Source organism: Candoia aspera, chromosome 2 (assembly GCF_035149785.1).
Source record: "Candoia aspera isolate rCanAsp1 chromosome 2, rCanAsp1.hap2, whole genome shotgun sequence".
Taxonomy (NCBI): Eukaryota; Metazoa; Chordata; class Lepidosauria; order Squamata; family Boidae; genus Candoia; species Candoia aspera.
In genome coordinates this window covers 123750345-123767757 of record NC_086154.1, presented here as the reverse complement: position 1 = coordinate 123767757, position 17413 = coordinate 123750345, and the positions used below count along the sequence as shown (strand labels likewise).

Sequence of the window (17413 nt, the reverse complement as noted above, 5' to 3'; positions counted from 1 at the left end):
GAAAGGAACCTCCCAGAGGTGCAGTGTGGCTTTTGGCCAGAACTGAGTACAGCAGACGTGATATTTTCTGTGAGGCAAGTCCCGGAGAAGTGCATCGAGCAGAACGAGCCTCTTCACTCTGTCTTCACTGTCCTCACAAAGGCATTTGACACCGTAAACAGGGAGGCTCTCTGGATCATCCTGAGATGTTCTGGATGCCCGAGGAAATTTGTGAAGTTGATTCAGCTACTCCACGATGGAATGACGGCACAGGTTCTTTACAACGGTGATATATCAGCTGCATTTGCCATTTCCAGTGGGGGAAAGCAGGGTTGTGTGTTAGCCCCAACCCTGTTCAATCTGTTCTTCACTTGCATGTTGTCACGTGCTGTCCAGGGTCTGAAGCAGGGAGTGTACATCAGGTGCTGATTGGAAGGCTTTCTCTTTGACCTTTGCCGCTTGAACGCACGGACAAAGTGCCTCCATACAGTCATTCAAGAAACCCTCTTTGCTGAGGACTGTGTGCTCATGGCACACAAAGACAGTGATCTACAGTTGATGCTGAACAAATTCTCAGATGCCGCTAGGCTCTTCAACCCGACCATCAGCCTGAACAAGACTGAAGTACTTTACCAGCCTGTGACAAATATCAACCCCGTAGAACCAAAAATCACTGCTGATGACACCCAGCTGACAAATGTAAACAGCGATGGGTCTTTGGACAAAGAAATTGACTCCAGGATAAGCAAGGCCAGCCAGGCACTGTGGCGGCTGCATACCAGAGTGCCCAATCAACACAACAACCATACCTCCATGTAGCTGAAAGTGTACAGAGCTGTGGTTATCCGTTCTCTCTTGTATGGATGTGAGTCCTGGACTCTGTATAAAGGCACATCAAACAGCTGGAGAAATTTCACATGTGTGCTCTCCACTCCATCCTCGGCATTTGTTGGCAAGATCTGTCTGTAGCCTGGAGGTCTTGGATCGTGTGGAGTCCACCAGTGTTGAGTCCCTGATTATCGGAGCCCAGATGTGGTGGGTGGGACACATCAGAATGGATGACCACTGTATGCCTTGTCAGTTGCTCTATAGGATACTGGAGTCTGGGAAGAGACCTTGAGGTTGATCACGCAAGCGCTACAAGACACTGTGAAAGAAACCCTACGCCACTGTGACATCCAGCCAAGGGAACTAGAAGCTGCAGCTGCTGACAGAACCTGCTGGTGAGCCCTGTACTATGAAGCCTCCACCAGCTTTGAAGACAGGCACTGCCAAAAACCGATAGAAAACCATGAGTGGCGTCACAGAATAACACCCACAGTTATTACAACAATGGGCTTCCAGTGCCCCCATTGTGCTAGACTCTGCGCTTCCAGATTGGGACTGCAGAGCCACCTCCATGTTCACAGATAAACTAAACAACAGCCAGAACCCAAAGGACTACTACACACACACACACAGACCAAGGGACCTAACAAATTGCTTTTGCAAACTTAAGGAAATTTCAGCCACAATTTGTGATATAGAATCCTTTAATTTAGAAAAAATAATAATAATTAGATATTATATCTACAAAATAGAATTTTACTGCAGGATTTCTTCCCTTTACTAGTGAAGCAGCATCTGTCAGTATGCATCTGATAAGTGTGCTCAGCTAGAATGTAGCCTGGATGAGACATACACTTCTGATATTTCATTGATACACATTTCTTGTTTATACTTTAGTCTAAGAATGGTGCACGAATCAAGATTCTAAATTGGAAGATCTGGATTCACTTCATCAACCATCTACGTTTCCTTAAAGATTATTCCAGGCAGACCTAAGCATCTGTTCAGAAATAATTATCATTATCATTATTTCAGGAAGCTTAACATATTTTATACAAAATATTCTCTCTGAACTTGGCTAGCCAATACAGTAATCTTTGCTTGCCTGTAAAGCTGAGGGTGGATGTTTTATAGACTGTCAAACTGCATCAATTATAAAAAGACAATTAAGTTTTCCAGTATACCAGCATATGGCTACTGATTTAACAGGAGCATTCTACAAGAGATGTTTGACTTATGTTGCAAGCAAGCACTTCAACAGTAAGATGAAGAAACAAACTTTTTGAAACTTTCTTTGACTGAATGAAATGAGATTCTCCAATGAGATTCTTCAATGTATGATTTAAAGAAAGGGACTCAGTTTTAAAGTTTGTTTCACTGAAAGTAGTTGAACAACATCAGTTAAGGCCCAATGAAACACTTTTGCATTGTACTTATAAAATAAAATTATGATTAGTGAAACCACATGGGCTGTTTTGAAGCTATACCTACATGGCTGAAATAAGAATGGAAATATCTCATCACTCATAATTCAAGTCAAGATGCCTATCTCTGAATACTGATCTGAGATCCAAATCTAAGATTTCAGATTACAATACTAAGGACTATTTATATTGTAATTATAATCAGTGGCTTTTCCAGTGTTCTTTTGTTTAGTCTAATTAAAAATGATGACTCTTGACATCCATTTTGTGGGGGATGATGTGGATAAGACGAGGGTAAATTGTCACCTCTCCTTTTTCAAGCCACTATTTCTTAGACAGGACATCAGATACAGTTGTGACATTTTACCCTTCTTGCTATATTTTTTTGCTGTTGTTAGTTTGCTCTTCTGTTATATTGTTTTTGTCAGACTCCTCGACCAAATGTCAACATAACATCTGATCAAACTTGCTTCCATTTTGAAGAAATCCAGAAACCTGTGTCAGCAGGCTGCGAGTCACCAGCAGGGAGGGGGAACGAGATTGGAGTGTGAATTATATAGTTTGGGTTAGATGCCCCTTGCCAAGGTCAATGGGCAGAAACCATTCAAGCCATCTGCTGGTACCAGGGAGGGGTGCATACCTAGGCAGGGAGTGGGTGAAATAGAGGTTTGTGATTTTAAACTGCAGAATGTGCAGGAAAAGGCCATTCGCAACTTTTTCCTTGTATCAGAACGCTTCGCTTCATTAAACAGTTAATTGAGTACAGGTCTCTAGACTGTCTGTGAGTGAATGCTTGAGCGTGCTGGTCATTACAGTTTTATTATTTTGATCTTCTTACTGTAAGAAGGGAATGTAAGGCTCTTAGAGTCCCTCTGGATTGGAATGGCATATGAGCTCCAGTAAATAAATACTCTGTACCTTTGGCCCATACTATTCCTGGAAATCAGGCCTGGGTAAAGGGGGCCCAGTAGATTAGGTGTGGGGGTTTGATGAGTTGCCATCTTGATGTGCACCCCAAATGCTTTTTTAAAAACTTCTTTTTTGCAAAAGGGGAAGAGATTTGTGTTTTGATGCAAAACTGAAGGAACAAGCAAGGGCCTCCTTCCAAGAAAAGTAAGCTCTGATTGGCTGTTGATTCTCTGCAAGCCCTGTAAATGTGCAAGGAAATAAATATATCTATTGCATTAGCATCCTGCTAATTATAAAATAGTCAGAACAGCCCATTCCAGCCCTGCTTCATTTTCATGGTGAAATCAGGTCCCTTGGCTGCGAGGAAGTCACAGGAGGTTTTTATCTGAGACATGCCTATAGGTCCTTGTATGTTAATGCAGTGATTCTGTGCAAATGGATAACTACCATTGATTATAATACTAGATGCAACATTTAGCTTCCTGAAAAATTCAGTCTTTTGCCTTTTCAAGTGGAACTTTCTGCAGTTCCTTGGGGCTGAAGAAAAAAATAGGAATGTATTGGCAACATCAATTAAATTTTAGAAACCAGAAATGTGATTAGATAACATTTATAGTGAACAGGAATGTAGTTAATGTGTGTTATGCAGCCTCTTCTCCTAAGAAGAGCATCATAAAATGATGCAGATACAAGGAAAGCATGCACACATTCTTCATTTGCATAAACTAGCAACTCTTAACTTTTTGCTTCCTTAAAGCAAAATGTAAATTTGTTAGCACCTTTCTCAGGGGCCAGAAGGGTTGCCATCTACAGTAGCTCAGCACTACCATTACAAAAGCTGAACTTCTCTATCCTCTCAGGTTTTGGAAAGCAGGGGTGGGTGGGTGCTCTTTGTGATTGATCGCCAGCAGTGATGTCTACGTCATGCTTAGTGTTTTGATCCCAATATTATATTGGGTGTGTAGGTGTGACGGACTGTGGGAAGGAAACCAAGGAGGAGGAGATGTAGCGTATGTGAGAAGAGGCAACACAGTCCAGTTGTGAGAACTCTCGGAAGAAGGCACTTCAAAAAGACTCTGCTTTAATTAACTCAGAGCATGTCTGGCTGGGAATGCACTCTTACAGTTTTCAAGATCAGCTTTTGGTCCCTGACTAGGGTCGAAGAGACCTTGATGAAATCCATGTGGCTCCTGTTTCTTTGGTTTGCCAAATACGTGGGGCTTGACAGCATGCCATTCAGATTCCAATGTTTGGAATAGCATATAAGAGGAAGGAAGGAAGGAAGGAAGGAAGGAAGGAAGGAGGGAAGGAGGGAAGGAAGGAGGGAAGGAAGGAAGGAAGGAGGGAAGGAAGGAAGGAAGGAGGGAAGAAAGGAGGGAAGGAAGGAGGGAAGGAGGGAGGGAGGGAAGGAAGGAAGGAGGGAAGGAAGGAAGGAGGGAGGGAAGGAAGGAGGGAAGGAAGGAAGGAAGGAAGGTGGGAAGGAAGGAGAGAAGGAGGGAAGGAAGGAAGGAGGGAAGGAAGGAGGGAAGGAGGGAGGGAGGGAAGGAAGGAAGGAGGGAGGGAAGGAAGGAGGGAAGGAAGGAGGGAAGGAGGGAAGGAGGGAAGGAAGGAGAGAAGGAGGGAAGGAAGGAAGGAGGGAAGGAAGGGGGAAGGAAGGAAGGAGGGAAGGTGGGAAGGAGGGAAGGAGGGAAGGAAAGAAGGAGGGAAGGAAGGAAGGAGGGAAGGAAGGAAAGAAGGAGGGAAGGAGGGAAGGAAGGAGGGAAGGAAGGAAGGAAGGAAGGAAGGAAGGAGGGAAGGAAGGAAGGAGGGAAGGAAGGAAAGAAGGAGGGAAGGAGGGAAGGAAGGAGGGAGGGAAGGAAGGAACGAAGGAGGGAAGGAAGGAGGGAAGGAAGGAGGGAAGGAGGGAGGGAGGGAAGGAAGGAGGGAAGGAGGGATGGAAGGAAGGAAGGAGGGAAGGAAGGAAGGAGGGAAGGAAGGAAGGAGGGAAGGAGGGATGGAAGGAAGGAAGGAGGGAAGGAAGGAAGGAAGGAAGGAAGGAAGGAGGGAAGGAAGGAGGGAAGGATGGAAGGAGGGAAGGAAGGAAGGAGGGAAGGAGGGAAGGAAGGAGGGAAGGAAGGAAGGAGGGAAGGAGGGAAGGAAGGAGGGAAGGAAGGAAGGAAGGAGGGAAGGAAGGAAAGAGGGAAGGAGGGAAGGAAGGAAGGAGGGAAGGAAGGAAGGAGGGAAGGAAGAAAGGAAGGAGGGAAGGAAGGAGGGAAGCAGAGAAGAAGGGAAGGAAGGAGGGAGGGAAGGAAGGAAGGAAGGAGGGAAGGAAGGAGGGAAGGAAGGAAGGAGGGAGGGAAGGAAGGAGGGAAGGAGGGAAGGAAGGAAGGAGGGAGGGAAGGAAGGAGGGAAGGAAGAAAGGAATGAAGGAAGGAAGGAGGGAAGGAGGGAAGGAAGGAAGGAGGGAGGGAAGGAAGGAACGAAGGAGGGAAGGAAGGAGGGAAGGAGGGAAGGAAGGAAGGGAGGAGGGAAGGAAGGAAGGAAGGAAGGAAGGAAGGAAGGAAGGAAGGAAGGAAGGAAGGAAGGAAGGAGGGAAGGACTGATTGGTTCCATTTGGCAATCTCTAACAATTTTCAAGAACGATGAATCCAGCAACTATTTGGTTCTCTCCCTCCTCTGCATTAACGGAGAGGTCAAAGCCCAGAGCACCTATTTAAAAAAAGTGCAGGTAGATGGCATGTAACTATGGCAAACAGATGAAGAGAAAGCAGTCTGGGAGTCCTGGGCAGAAAAGTTATATATTACTGCTGCCAGGGACAGGGACAACACGCAACTTGGTACCTACTCCAGGCAGAGGGTGCTACTGCATTGTGTTGCCTTTGTGCTCTCCAGGCATAGCTAGTTGGCCTTTGATGACCAAGAATGCGAGACAGGCCTTTGGTCAGCTCCAGTAGAGTTCTTCTCATGTGCTTTAATTACAGCACAAGTGTACAGTCCAAGCTATCACATGTTTGCACATGATATGTAGGAACATTTCTCTGCTCCAGTCGATAAGATGATTTTAAAAAGCAGCCAAACCACTCCAGAATGGGAATATTCACCCCAAGATAGTTTGTGTGTTTTCAGAAGTTGCTTACACAACATCAGAAAAGCATTATGTCCTTTACGTACCTCTGATTCTTTGTAATAGCGCTCAGGAATTTCATCACAGGCAATATCAATGAAGCAGACTTCTCGGTCAAGATCTTTGGCTTCGTTATCAAATATCTGCAAGGTTTAAAACAAACACACTTCAGTGTTCTAGTAGACATATAATCTGAAGTTAAACTCTATGAATGTTATGTACCGGCAGCAACTTGTTTCAAGAAACAAAAATACTGGTTCCAAAAGTAGCAGGAAATGTTCTTGGCCATGGATCCTAATTACAGGCTGGCTGTACACAAATTATGCAGTTTGCAGGCAATAACCTCAGTGCATGAACCCAAATTTACTTCATGCCTCTGACAAGTTTTCCAAATCTTACTCTCATAAGTGATAGTATGAAAACACGATTTAAGAGGTAAGACTGAAAAACTCAGAGGGTAAGCAGCCATTTTCTAGTAATCAGAGTAAGCCTGCCTATTGTTATTCTCCACTGAGATGAACTTGATCCATGCTTTTAAAATGTCACCCCATCCCTGCATGAAAAAGTACCTATTGCACAATCCACAATTCCTTGACTAAAAAGAATTTTGCAGTTGGACTTGATTTGGGGAAGCAGAGGCCACTGAAAATGTACAGAATTTGCTTTACTTATTTCTTAGAAAGCTGTCTTCCTCTTTCCCAACCTCTGACAAGTTTCTCAGTCCAACCCAAGGGGGAGGATCACAGCCTAGCCATTAGCCCTAATCACCCAGTCATTCTAGGCACTGGATAAGGTATCAGGATGCCCTAATTATCCATGGAGAGCAAGCTGACTATTCATGGCACTCAGAACTGCCTCTCTGCCCCCTCTTCCTGGCTAAGTAAATGTCATCCATAGGTCAGAGAAAGGCCTCTAAACACTTGTATCAAGGGAAGCTTAGAAGCAGAAGGCTAACTCTGCTGTTCCACAAAAGGCGAAAACAAGAATTACTGTAATTTGCTTTACATGGGGCTGCCCTTGAAGTTGATTTGGAAGGTACCAGTGGTGCAAAATGCAGCTGCCCACCCACTGATTGGTGAGAGCAGTTAAGCAGAATAACCCCAAACATTGGGAGATTCTATTCTAGGTACTGGTTATTACCTACACAGATCTTTATGGTTCAGATCCTCATTACTTTCAGGATCATGTGCTCCAGGTAGAATCTGTGTGTCAAATATGTGCTGCACGAGATGGGATGCTGCAGATTCCCTCAGCACTCTGAGGGCCTGGAAGCAGGCCTTTTCAATCATAGCCCCATTGCTCTAAAATAACCCAACCCTGGTTAGAATAGCTCCTTTCTTATTAACATTCAGGAAGGCTGTTAAGGCATTTCTTCTATAAAACCTTTGGAATGGAGTATATGCACTCTTTTATGGATTTATTGCACATTTTATGGCTTCATCAGATGATAAAATCACCTAGAATTGTCAGCTGAGATGGCACACAAATAACTGTATAACTAAAGTAAAACTAACCCTAACCCTAACCCTAACCCCAACTCCTCTCCTCTCCTCTCCCCTCCTCTCCTCTGAGGAAACAAATGATTTATTTTTCTTTTTTTCTGATAAAAACTGCTCCTTCCTTCTGGTAAAAAAAAAGTTAAATCTATACCTGTATTGGCTTTTCAATTTTCCCATTTGCAAAGCATTGTAATATATGCACTGGATAATGTACAGATGACAAACCTCACCACCACTTTGTAAGGCATGCTAGTGCAATAGTCTTGTGTTTGGATTGTAGGGAAGAAGTAGCTTGCGTAAGGTCATCTGCTGAATATGAATGTCTGATGTGAGATTTGAGTTACAGATCTTCTGGCTAACAGCTCTATGGCAAAGAACTCTCCTATCCATAAGACACTATTTTCATCTTCCCAAACAATTTCAAGTGGATCCTAAATCTGATAGATTTCATTCCTGGGATGTCTGAACTTTTATTCATGTATACTTTTCTCTTGTATACAGATGGAGGTTTAATCTCTCAGCTTGAAACACTCTCTGCTGTAACAACATTGCCTGGACATTTTTCCTTTGATTAGTTTATCTCATATTTTATTGTATTTTAAATTATTTTAGAAGGTACTTTTTGCTTTTATATCATGAAATTTATTTAAGTAAATAAAGAGCTATATCAGAAGTAAGAAAAGGAGCTATTTATATACTATACCATTACAGATAATTTTCCTGTTGCTTCTAGCCAAATATTCTCTAAAATATTTAAGAGTCTGTAGAGGGGATAATTTGGATAATTTTCTTAATTATGCAGTTGGCGATATTTAAAAGATTTTAAAAAGAAAATTAAAGTTCATGGGGAAAAGCAGAACGCTCTCAATCTGCTTTTCTGTGCTGGCAAAGAGCAGAAAGCAAATGGCAAGAACATTCTGTGTTCCTAACAATGTCAGGATTGTAAAATGGACTCATAAATATTATGATATGAAAGAGCAATTAGAGAGGGTTGCTTTTTGGAAGTAATATAATATAGCAATATAAAACGCCTATGACCAAACCAAATAAAGAATTTTTAAGAACCAAAAGTGAATTATAAATTATAACCTTTATAAAAATGTCAGCATTTTTTATTATACTATTTACAAAGCTGTTTGCCCAGTACTAACGGGAATCCACCAGAGGCTCACGCTGGAAGAAAAGGAAGAAAGCAGCTCTTACACATTCTCCTCTGTTCCCTTATGTTCTGGAACATTCATGTCTTCATCATCATCCCTCATGTTCTGGAACATGGTTAACATTTACTTTCGCTTGTACCTTGTGGTTTTTTAAAATATATTTTAATAATGTCTGTTTTTATTTATTGTTTTAATTAATTGTTGTATGCCACCCAGAGTCACTTTTTGTGAGATGGACGGCTATATAAATTTAATAAAATAAATAAATTCCTCATTCTTTCCAGAACAGATTTTTAGGAAGCATAGGCAAACTGACATAAATTGCCCTACTCTTCAGCAGAAGTGGCCAAGGATAGTCTGGATCAATTTTGTATTGCACAGTCTAAATAGAATTTGGACCAACAGTTATGGAACTGAACAGACAGAAATGTGTTAAGGACCTCAGCCCATTTTCTATTAATTCCAAATGAAATTTAGCTGCAATCCCTGAACTTTGCTGGCTGAGGAACTATAGCATTTGGCAAGAACTCTGTTATACTAGTGGAATATAAAATACACTGCTGCCATTGAAAATATATTAGCAGAATACTGGAAAGGCTGATTCTGTTATTTTAATTCAAGTCATACACAGAAAGTCTTCAGGTTACATTCTCTGTGTTCCTAAATCAATTCATTATTAGTAAGACCAACCTTTTACCATATATTAAAAATTATATTAATGAGAGAAAAGGTTATCTGAGCTAGTGAAAATATTTTAATCTTAAATGTTAATCCTCATCAACAAACTCCAAATGAAATGTAATGATCCAGTCTGAGAGGGTTTCCCCCCCCAGATTAATACATGGTTTGCCTCAGTTTTCTAGAAAGCACTTTTTATATTTGCATATACTTCCAGCTACACCCCAAATACTGTATCAGCAAATGTTTGACCTGCTGGTCCTCCCAAAGGGCAATAAATAGGTAGAGGACAAAGCTTTGAAAGTCTATTCCTGTGGCTTAGAGAACTTTGTTCTCTTTTCTCATTATCTATAGTTTATTCAATTAGATATAATAAGATTAGAAATGTATAATATCTATTGTTGTACTCTTACCATTTAGCCTGCACGGTTCCAGGGCCTGCTTGCTTTTGCATGCGCTTAGCTGTTTTTACAGCTAATCGATCAATGCATAATAAGTGGAGGGGGTGGGCTGCATTAGCTGGTGAGTTACAGAGCCTGACATTAGTTAGGGCTAAGACAAGTGACTGGCTCAAGGTCACTCAGCTGGCTTCTGTGGCTAAGGGAGGGCTAGAACCCGGGTTTTCCCACTCCCATTCCAGCATCTTAACCACTATACCACACTGGCTCTCTAGCATATACAACATTTACTAATTAAAATTAAACTTAACAAAAGAAACATTATTAATACATTTTTGATGAAATATGTTAAGTTGTTTTTGAAGGACTAAAGACTTTTAAAAAAAGGCCTTTGGCTAAGAGCATTTCCACACCACCAACCTTTCCGATCACAAAGTAATTAGGAAACAACCTCTTGTCATCTTTCCTTCTGCCAACTTTGAAACACAAAGAACACTCAGAGAACACCATCAGCCAATCACTGCTCAGACTTTTCCCTTGTAAATGACCAATAGGAGACTTTTAAAAATAAGATCTGATTAGCGTTCTGGCCCCTCAGCTCCCACCAGTCCTGCAATAATTGTCCCCTCATTGCTACTGCTGTACACCTAAAAATGAAATGAAATGAAATTAATTGCTACTGTTTCCCTCTCCACAGTTTTCTGTATGTACTGTATGTGTGGTCTGCCAAACACAAAAAGCAAAATGGAGGGGTTGCACAGTTTGAGCAATAACATGTCTTCTTATCTGTATCTGCCATCATTCTAATGCTGGGATCCCCTGGGATTGCACATGAGCCCCTACGCTCCTTGCAGGCAATTCCCTTGTTACCTGTCAAACCATCTGCTTTGCTTGATTCTGAAAAACAAATGAGATTTTTTTACTTAAGCAGAGAAGCTGGCACATTGCAAAGCAAAAGGTCTTACTGGAGCAGCAGCTTCATTTCTAAGACAGATTCTGAGCTCCAGATCAGCCCTAGGCTTTACGTGGTATAAAAACAGTCGAAGCCAACAGGCACAGGGCTCCCCAGGTTCCCTGTTAACTCACAGCCCCAACGTATGTGATGGCAGGTTCTCCTAACCTGGACTCAGCAATTAATCACAGACATCCTGGCTTAGCCCATCTCCTTGCTTAAGATTTCTGGGCACGGCTTGGTTAGATGAGCATTTTCATTGCAGCCAAGAATGAAAAGCCAAAAGCATCTGACTGGATATTGCTAATTCCAGCTCTCAGTGGCTTTTCTCCCTTCCCTCCCATATCCTGGGACTTCTCTGGCTATGGCTTTCACCTGATGTTAAAGCACGGGCCACAGGACCAGGAGAACCAAGCCACAAACCAACTCCTTCTGGGGGGAGCACAGCACCCAGTGTGACTACTGGACCAGATGTTACATAAGGTCTAGCAAGCAAATCTGTCTTGGTAGGATTTAATCTGAGGTTGTTTTGCCTCGTTTGATGGAAAGTTGTTCATTCGCTGCTCAGGCAAGCTCACCATGTAACTAAGCTTTCTACTTTCAATCAAGGAAAAATAAAACAGAGTATGCATTGCAATTCATACCTTCTCTGAGCCCTTTATACACTAGCATACAACAGCTGATTCCCCTCTCCTTATAGATAACATGGCTGTCTTTACACATTACACTAAGCCATATTATAATTTCTTTAGTTTTAAGCTTATGGTGTTCACCCTTCCAACTATTGCTTAATAAATAATTTGTGGGTAAGCACAATACGTGAACCAAGTTGGTAGGTGAATTCACACACTGAATTCACACAACTGAGCTATAAGGTTGTTTATCTGGTTTTGGTTTAGTCTGTTAACTTCTTACTTTAAGCCAGCCAAAAAAGCCACACTATAGCTTAGGGGGTCATGGGCACCCACTCAGCGAGCCACAGTCTTCATGAGAATTTTCCTGTGCTTTTTGTGTATGATAGAAGTAAATTAAGGCAAGCTGCTTAGAGATCTGGACTGCATGCGAGGTACATAAAGACTTTCATCCACCATTTAAAGGATGAGTAATGTATGAATTCGGGTTCAAGCTCCTGAATTTCCAGCCTTCTTGCTCAGAGCTTGACATCAATGTCTTGATTTGAAATACATCTTTTACAGATAACAGTTTGTGCTCTTCTAATTGAAACAGGGATAGCTCACTGAACTGTTTAGTTTATATAAAAGAAAACTAATACGCAGCACATAGGTTTAAGATTGGCTTGCCAGCCAACCAGCACTAATTGCTCTTAGCAATTTGTTCAGACCGTTGGGGACTTGCTGCAGCACTCTTGGCAACGTTATGCTCCTGTGCTCCTTGGAGCGGTTCATGGGCTCCATTGGGAAAGATTTCAGTACACAGCAAGATACACCTAAGATGGTGAGCTTAGAAAGAAACTTATTGTGTAGATCTCTTGGATTGATAAGAGTACAAATCAAAAACTATTGACATTGTTTTAGACAAGTAATAAGTGAGAACTGCAATAAAATGGAGCTCCAAATATTATGGAGGGCTTTCTTATTCAGGACACAATATTCCATACCATCGGTCCTCCCAATATTAAGTCACCTTCCTCACAAAAGACACTCACCATTCTGTGCTAATGGGTTGGGTCCCCTAAAGACTTAATGTTGATCAACCCAGACTTCAAGGAATGCCTTTATTACTAGCACACTGATGCTAAAATAATAATTAACTTGAATCTTGCTTTAGTCAATAAATAATCTTCATGTGACTGAAAAATATAATGAATTGTGGGCTTAGACTAAATGCTATCATTAATTAAACCAACCCAAAGTCAATTAATAGCCGTTTGTGAAATGCTCTATTATGAAATGGTCGATTCACTCTAAAAATTCATCTACAAGACTAGCCTTCATAACTTCTCACAATTGCCTGATCTGAATCTACAACCATCTTTATTTCATTCATATACTGACAGCATTTCCATTTCATCTACTGTGTCATATTTGATCATGTTAATAAACTTGACTATGGCCATGCAATTTATTATGGCAACACAGAAAATTCTCTTGTCTTGTACAAAAACACTTTACATGAAACTTCTCTTCCAAGAGATACTTTAAAAACTCCATCCAAACTTCCAATATTTCTGTTTTTATTAGTTCTTAGTACATATTTGTCAATTCACAAAAATCTGCTCCAAGCAATTACTTCTTTCTTAAATTTTACGTCCTCTGTAGAAGTTCCTTTCAATCAATAAAATTCCTATTTCTTTTACTAGTAGTTTACACATTCACTCACAGTTGAGTGTGAGGGATTAGTGAAAAATGAAAGTATTTCATTTTGGAAAGAAAGAAGTAGTAGTTCTTGGTTGCAATATTGCTAAATGAAAAATCCCATATTGTTTACTGTACCGTATGATAAAAAAATCAGTGTATTAATAACTTCTTCAGATTTATTAAGTATGAATTGATATTAGATCAGATGCTATGGGTCCCATCTACTAAAGAGTGCCATCTGACGGGACCCAGGAAGAGAGACTTTCCAGTCATGGCATCCGCTTTTTGGAACATCATCCCCCTGGAGTTTGATTGGCCCCGACCTTGCCGGCATTGAAGACCGGCTGTTCACCAGGCATGGGGATCAGAATGTGGGGCAGAGCCCATGAGGAGGTTATGTTGATGTGTGTTTGTGGTTTTATCTTGGCTGACAATTATGTCCTTATTGTTGTAATGTTTATTATGTAGGATATTAACCATTGTTAGCTGCCCAGAGTCATCATGATGAGATGGGCAGGCACATAAATTGAGATAGATAGACAGATGGATAGATATGAAAAATCATGCTGGAAGAAAGCAATAGCAGACCATTTGTATTTTATTGTCAAAAGTACAAAAAAGGACATGTCCTTGCAGTCACCAGGAGTCAGCATTGGCTCAAAGGAGACTTTAAGAATATGAAAAAAGTGTAAGTTTGAACAATGCAAACTTCTTATACTAACGTGATATTCCAGTTCTCATGGGTCAGCACTGAATTATCACAGAAATACTACATTCCAAATAACCAAAAATGAAATACAAGAACTGTACTGCGCCCAATTTGCAAAACAAATAACAACTAACCATGACAAGTTGAGTTTACAAGTAATTCCAACACAGGGATGAATAGCTTTCATTCTAAATCGTATGCTAATGCTTTTTTTATGCTAATAGTATCACAAATTACAAAATAATTTTTGGCCAATTAAGTATCTCCCTAAGGAGTAATATAATGTTTAAAGAGGGCAGATGTATTCTAAACCCTTTGAAGCTGAAATACTATTTATAATTTTTAAGAAAGTGTATATTTGCTTTTAGCAATCCTAAGTACTTATATTAGGCAGGTCCAACCAAACTCAATTGTTACCAAGTAAAATATGTAGAACAGGTTATAAATCTTGAAGAATTACCAGTTGTCTGCTTGCAGTTTTATGTTAGAACTGTTCTTAATGTGCTAAGCTGCATGCACTTCTGGACATTGACAAGGTCTTGCAGTTGGGTAACTAACCCCTTAATATTGTGGGGGGGCAGGAGCAAGAAAAGCGATCAGTTTGTCGTGGGGGTGGCTGGCACCTTGATGCGGCCCTGGGAAATTTTAACAAGACTGATTTCGCCATCTTGGGTTTTATATTTTAGAGTTTTTATTATATTTGTATATATTTTTATAACTGATATTTAATTCTTACTATTTTAATTTGTTTGTAAACCGCCCAGTCGTTTTCAAGATGGGTGGTGGAAAAATATAATCAATCAATCAATCAATCAATCAATCAATCATGTTCACACATTTTAACAGACTAAAACTAGAGGCCATGGGAAGTGATATGCCTTTGTATTGTCTTCTATTGGCTTATACACTGTATGCATTCATATATTGGGAGTAATTTAATGAGCAGAATACAAGTAATAACATTTCCCCCTTTCTTGTAACCTCTCCCCACAAAAAAGAACTTGGGAAGTATATGGCAAGAGGTCAATAAGCTTCAATGTGCAACTCTATCTCTGTGGACCGGCATTAACCCAGAACTACAGCATCATATTCAACTTAATATAGAAACCCTGTCATCAACACTTTGTGTCAGCATTTCTGTGGCAAAGACTGAGTGTTCTGTTATTGCTAACTTGGGCAAATTAATCAAATTTCATTTTAGAGTTAAATAAAGAAAGATGCTGATCTACATAAATGAAACTTTTCCTTCCAAGAGCAGGAGGACAAATAGGAAAAGTCAACTGCTACAGACACGCCAAGGATGCCACAGGAAAATGTTTCTCAGGTACTGCTAGAAGACTCTAAGCCAAAATGGGGGTGCTAGAGTGCTTTGGTTTTATAGGAAGACAGAGATAGTAGGTACGGTTGAAACCTGGGAGAATAAAGAGAACCAGTCGGAAACGTTCTCTTTAGAGACAAATTCTGTCAGAAGACTAGAGAATACTTCCCTGTACAAATAAATATGTAATAGCAAGTATAAAGCAGTCAGAGGCAGGAAGTAAACAAAGTATATAGCTTGATAGGAAATATAAAGCTGGTTTAAATATTCTCTGGCTTTTAATTTGTCAAATGCTATTGCTGTTCTTTGTCTGCATCAAGGATATGTATATTGGAAAATTAGCTCTCTATTTCTGTTTGATAAATATTCGGTTCTGAAATGGTCATGTTATAAAATTTCTGTGATTATGAGTCCAAACATTGCATTGCCATATGTTATTGTTATTATTACCTATAAGAGATTGTATATATTTTACTTTTAAAGGATCAACATTTTGATAACTAAGACTCTAAATTCTGTTTCACTGCAGATTTAAAAATATAATCTCCACTTTAAAGACAGAATTTTAACTAATTGTTTTTAAAAGGCATCATTTCAAGAATATTCTTTAGTTGGATGGATAAGAAAGACAAATTTCTGGGTTTTTCTGGCAGCATATACATAAGCTGTAATTCAGTATATATTATATTAATCAAGAAAATTAGGAGTCTTCTGATGCCTTGTAGGCTAACATTTAGAGCCCATAAAAGTTTCTGTGACAATAAACTTTGTAAGATACTAAATAAATCTATTCATCTTAAAGTTGCCATAAAACTTTTGTTTTTCACACAATGTATTCATACATTTATCCTCACATTCATAAAGAAACTTTACACCATAGCAGATTGCTGGTCTGTTAATCTAAGTGAATATTTATTTTCCATTCTCTATTACTATGTCTTACCATGAAACAACCTAAAAAAAGTCTCCTCGTTAAAATTAGTACTGTACTCTTGATTAATCACCTGGAGCTTTAATTAATTTATTGATTAAAGTTTGCTACCTTATTTGCTTTGTGATATATAACAGGAAGCACAATTGATTAATTATTTCTTGGCAGGAAGTTGTTGGAAATCTGTATCAGAAAAATTTTACAAAGCTTGCAAACTTATGATTCCATTAAATTGTTCCTGTTTACATGAGGATTAAAAGATTGCTGTGGTACAGAGGACTGGAAATATTAACTCATATTCTTATGCCAGGTTCTAAGGCTACTATATCTCAGTCTATTCTACTCTACAGGGCAGGTTACTGCAGGATTCAAATGTTATATTTATTTTATTTATTTTACAAATTTATTCACTGCCCATCTCTCCCCAACGGGGGGACTCTGGGCGGCTTACAATAAAACAAGATTAAAATATAAAACCATTACAATTAAAAAATACAATAAAAATATAAATATAATAAAATCTACATGGTGAAGAGATCTTAATCAGACCTTCAATGTGGTAGGTCCTTCCGGATCACTTCACGGCGCTAGCCATCTCCAGGTGTAATTATTTGCCCTCCCATTCCAAGCCTGCCTATAAAACCAGGTCTTTAATCTTTTGCGGAAGTCCAGGAGCGAGGGGGCTTGTCTCACCTCTGGGAGAAGGATGTTCCAAAGGGCAGGAGCTACAGCAGAGAAGGCAACCTTCTGAGACCCTGCTAGATGGAATTCTTTTATAGATGGGGCCCGTAACATGCCCTCTCTGCATGACCGGATGGGGTGGGTCGATGTAATAGGGATGAGACGGTCCCTCAGATATCCTGGTCCCATGCCATGTAGGGCTTTAAAGGTGATAACCAACACCTTGAATTGGACCCGGAAGCAAACTGGGACCCAATGGAGCTCATGCAACAAAGGTGTTAAATGTGCAAATCTTGGAGCACCGATTGTCCGCGTGGCTGCATTCTGGACCAGCTGTAGCTTCCGGATATTTTTCAAGAGTAGCCCCATGTAGAGCGCATTAAAGTAATCTATATGGGAGATGACCAGGGCATGAGTGACTGTTCGGAGGGCCTCTCGGTCCAGGAAAGGGCGTAACTGGCACACAACACGAAGTTGCGCAAAGGCCCTCCTGGCCACGACTGCCACCTGCTCTTCGAGCAGGAGT

At 40.4% G+C, this 17413-nt stretch overlaps 1 protein-coding gene across 1 annotated transcript in view; it reads right to left on the bottom strand.

Moving 5' to 3' along the window:
* Window positions 1-17413, bottom strand: part of PITPNC1 (phosphatidylinositol transfer protein cytoplasmic 1) — a 162314-nt gene that overhangs the window by 20038 nt on the left and 124863 nt on the right. The window contains exon 6 of the mRNA XM_063293487.1: window positions 6291-6386. Coding sequence (XP_063149557.1) covers window positions 6291-6386 — 96 coding nt within the window. The remainder of the gene's footprint in view (window positions 1-6290; window positions 6387-17413) is intronic.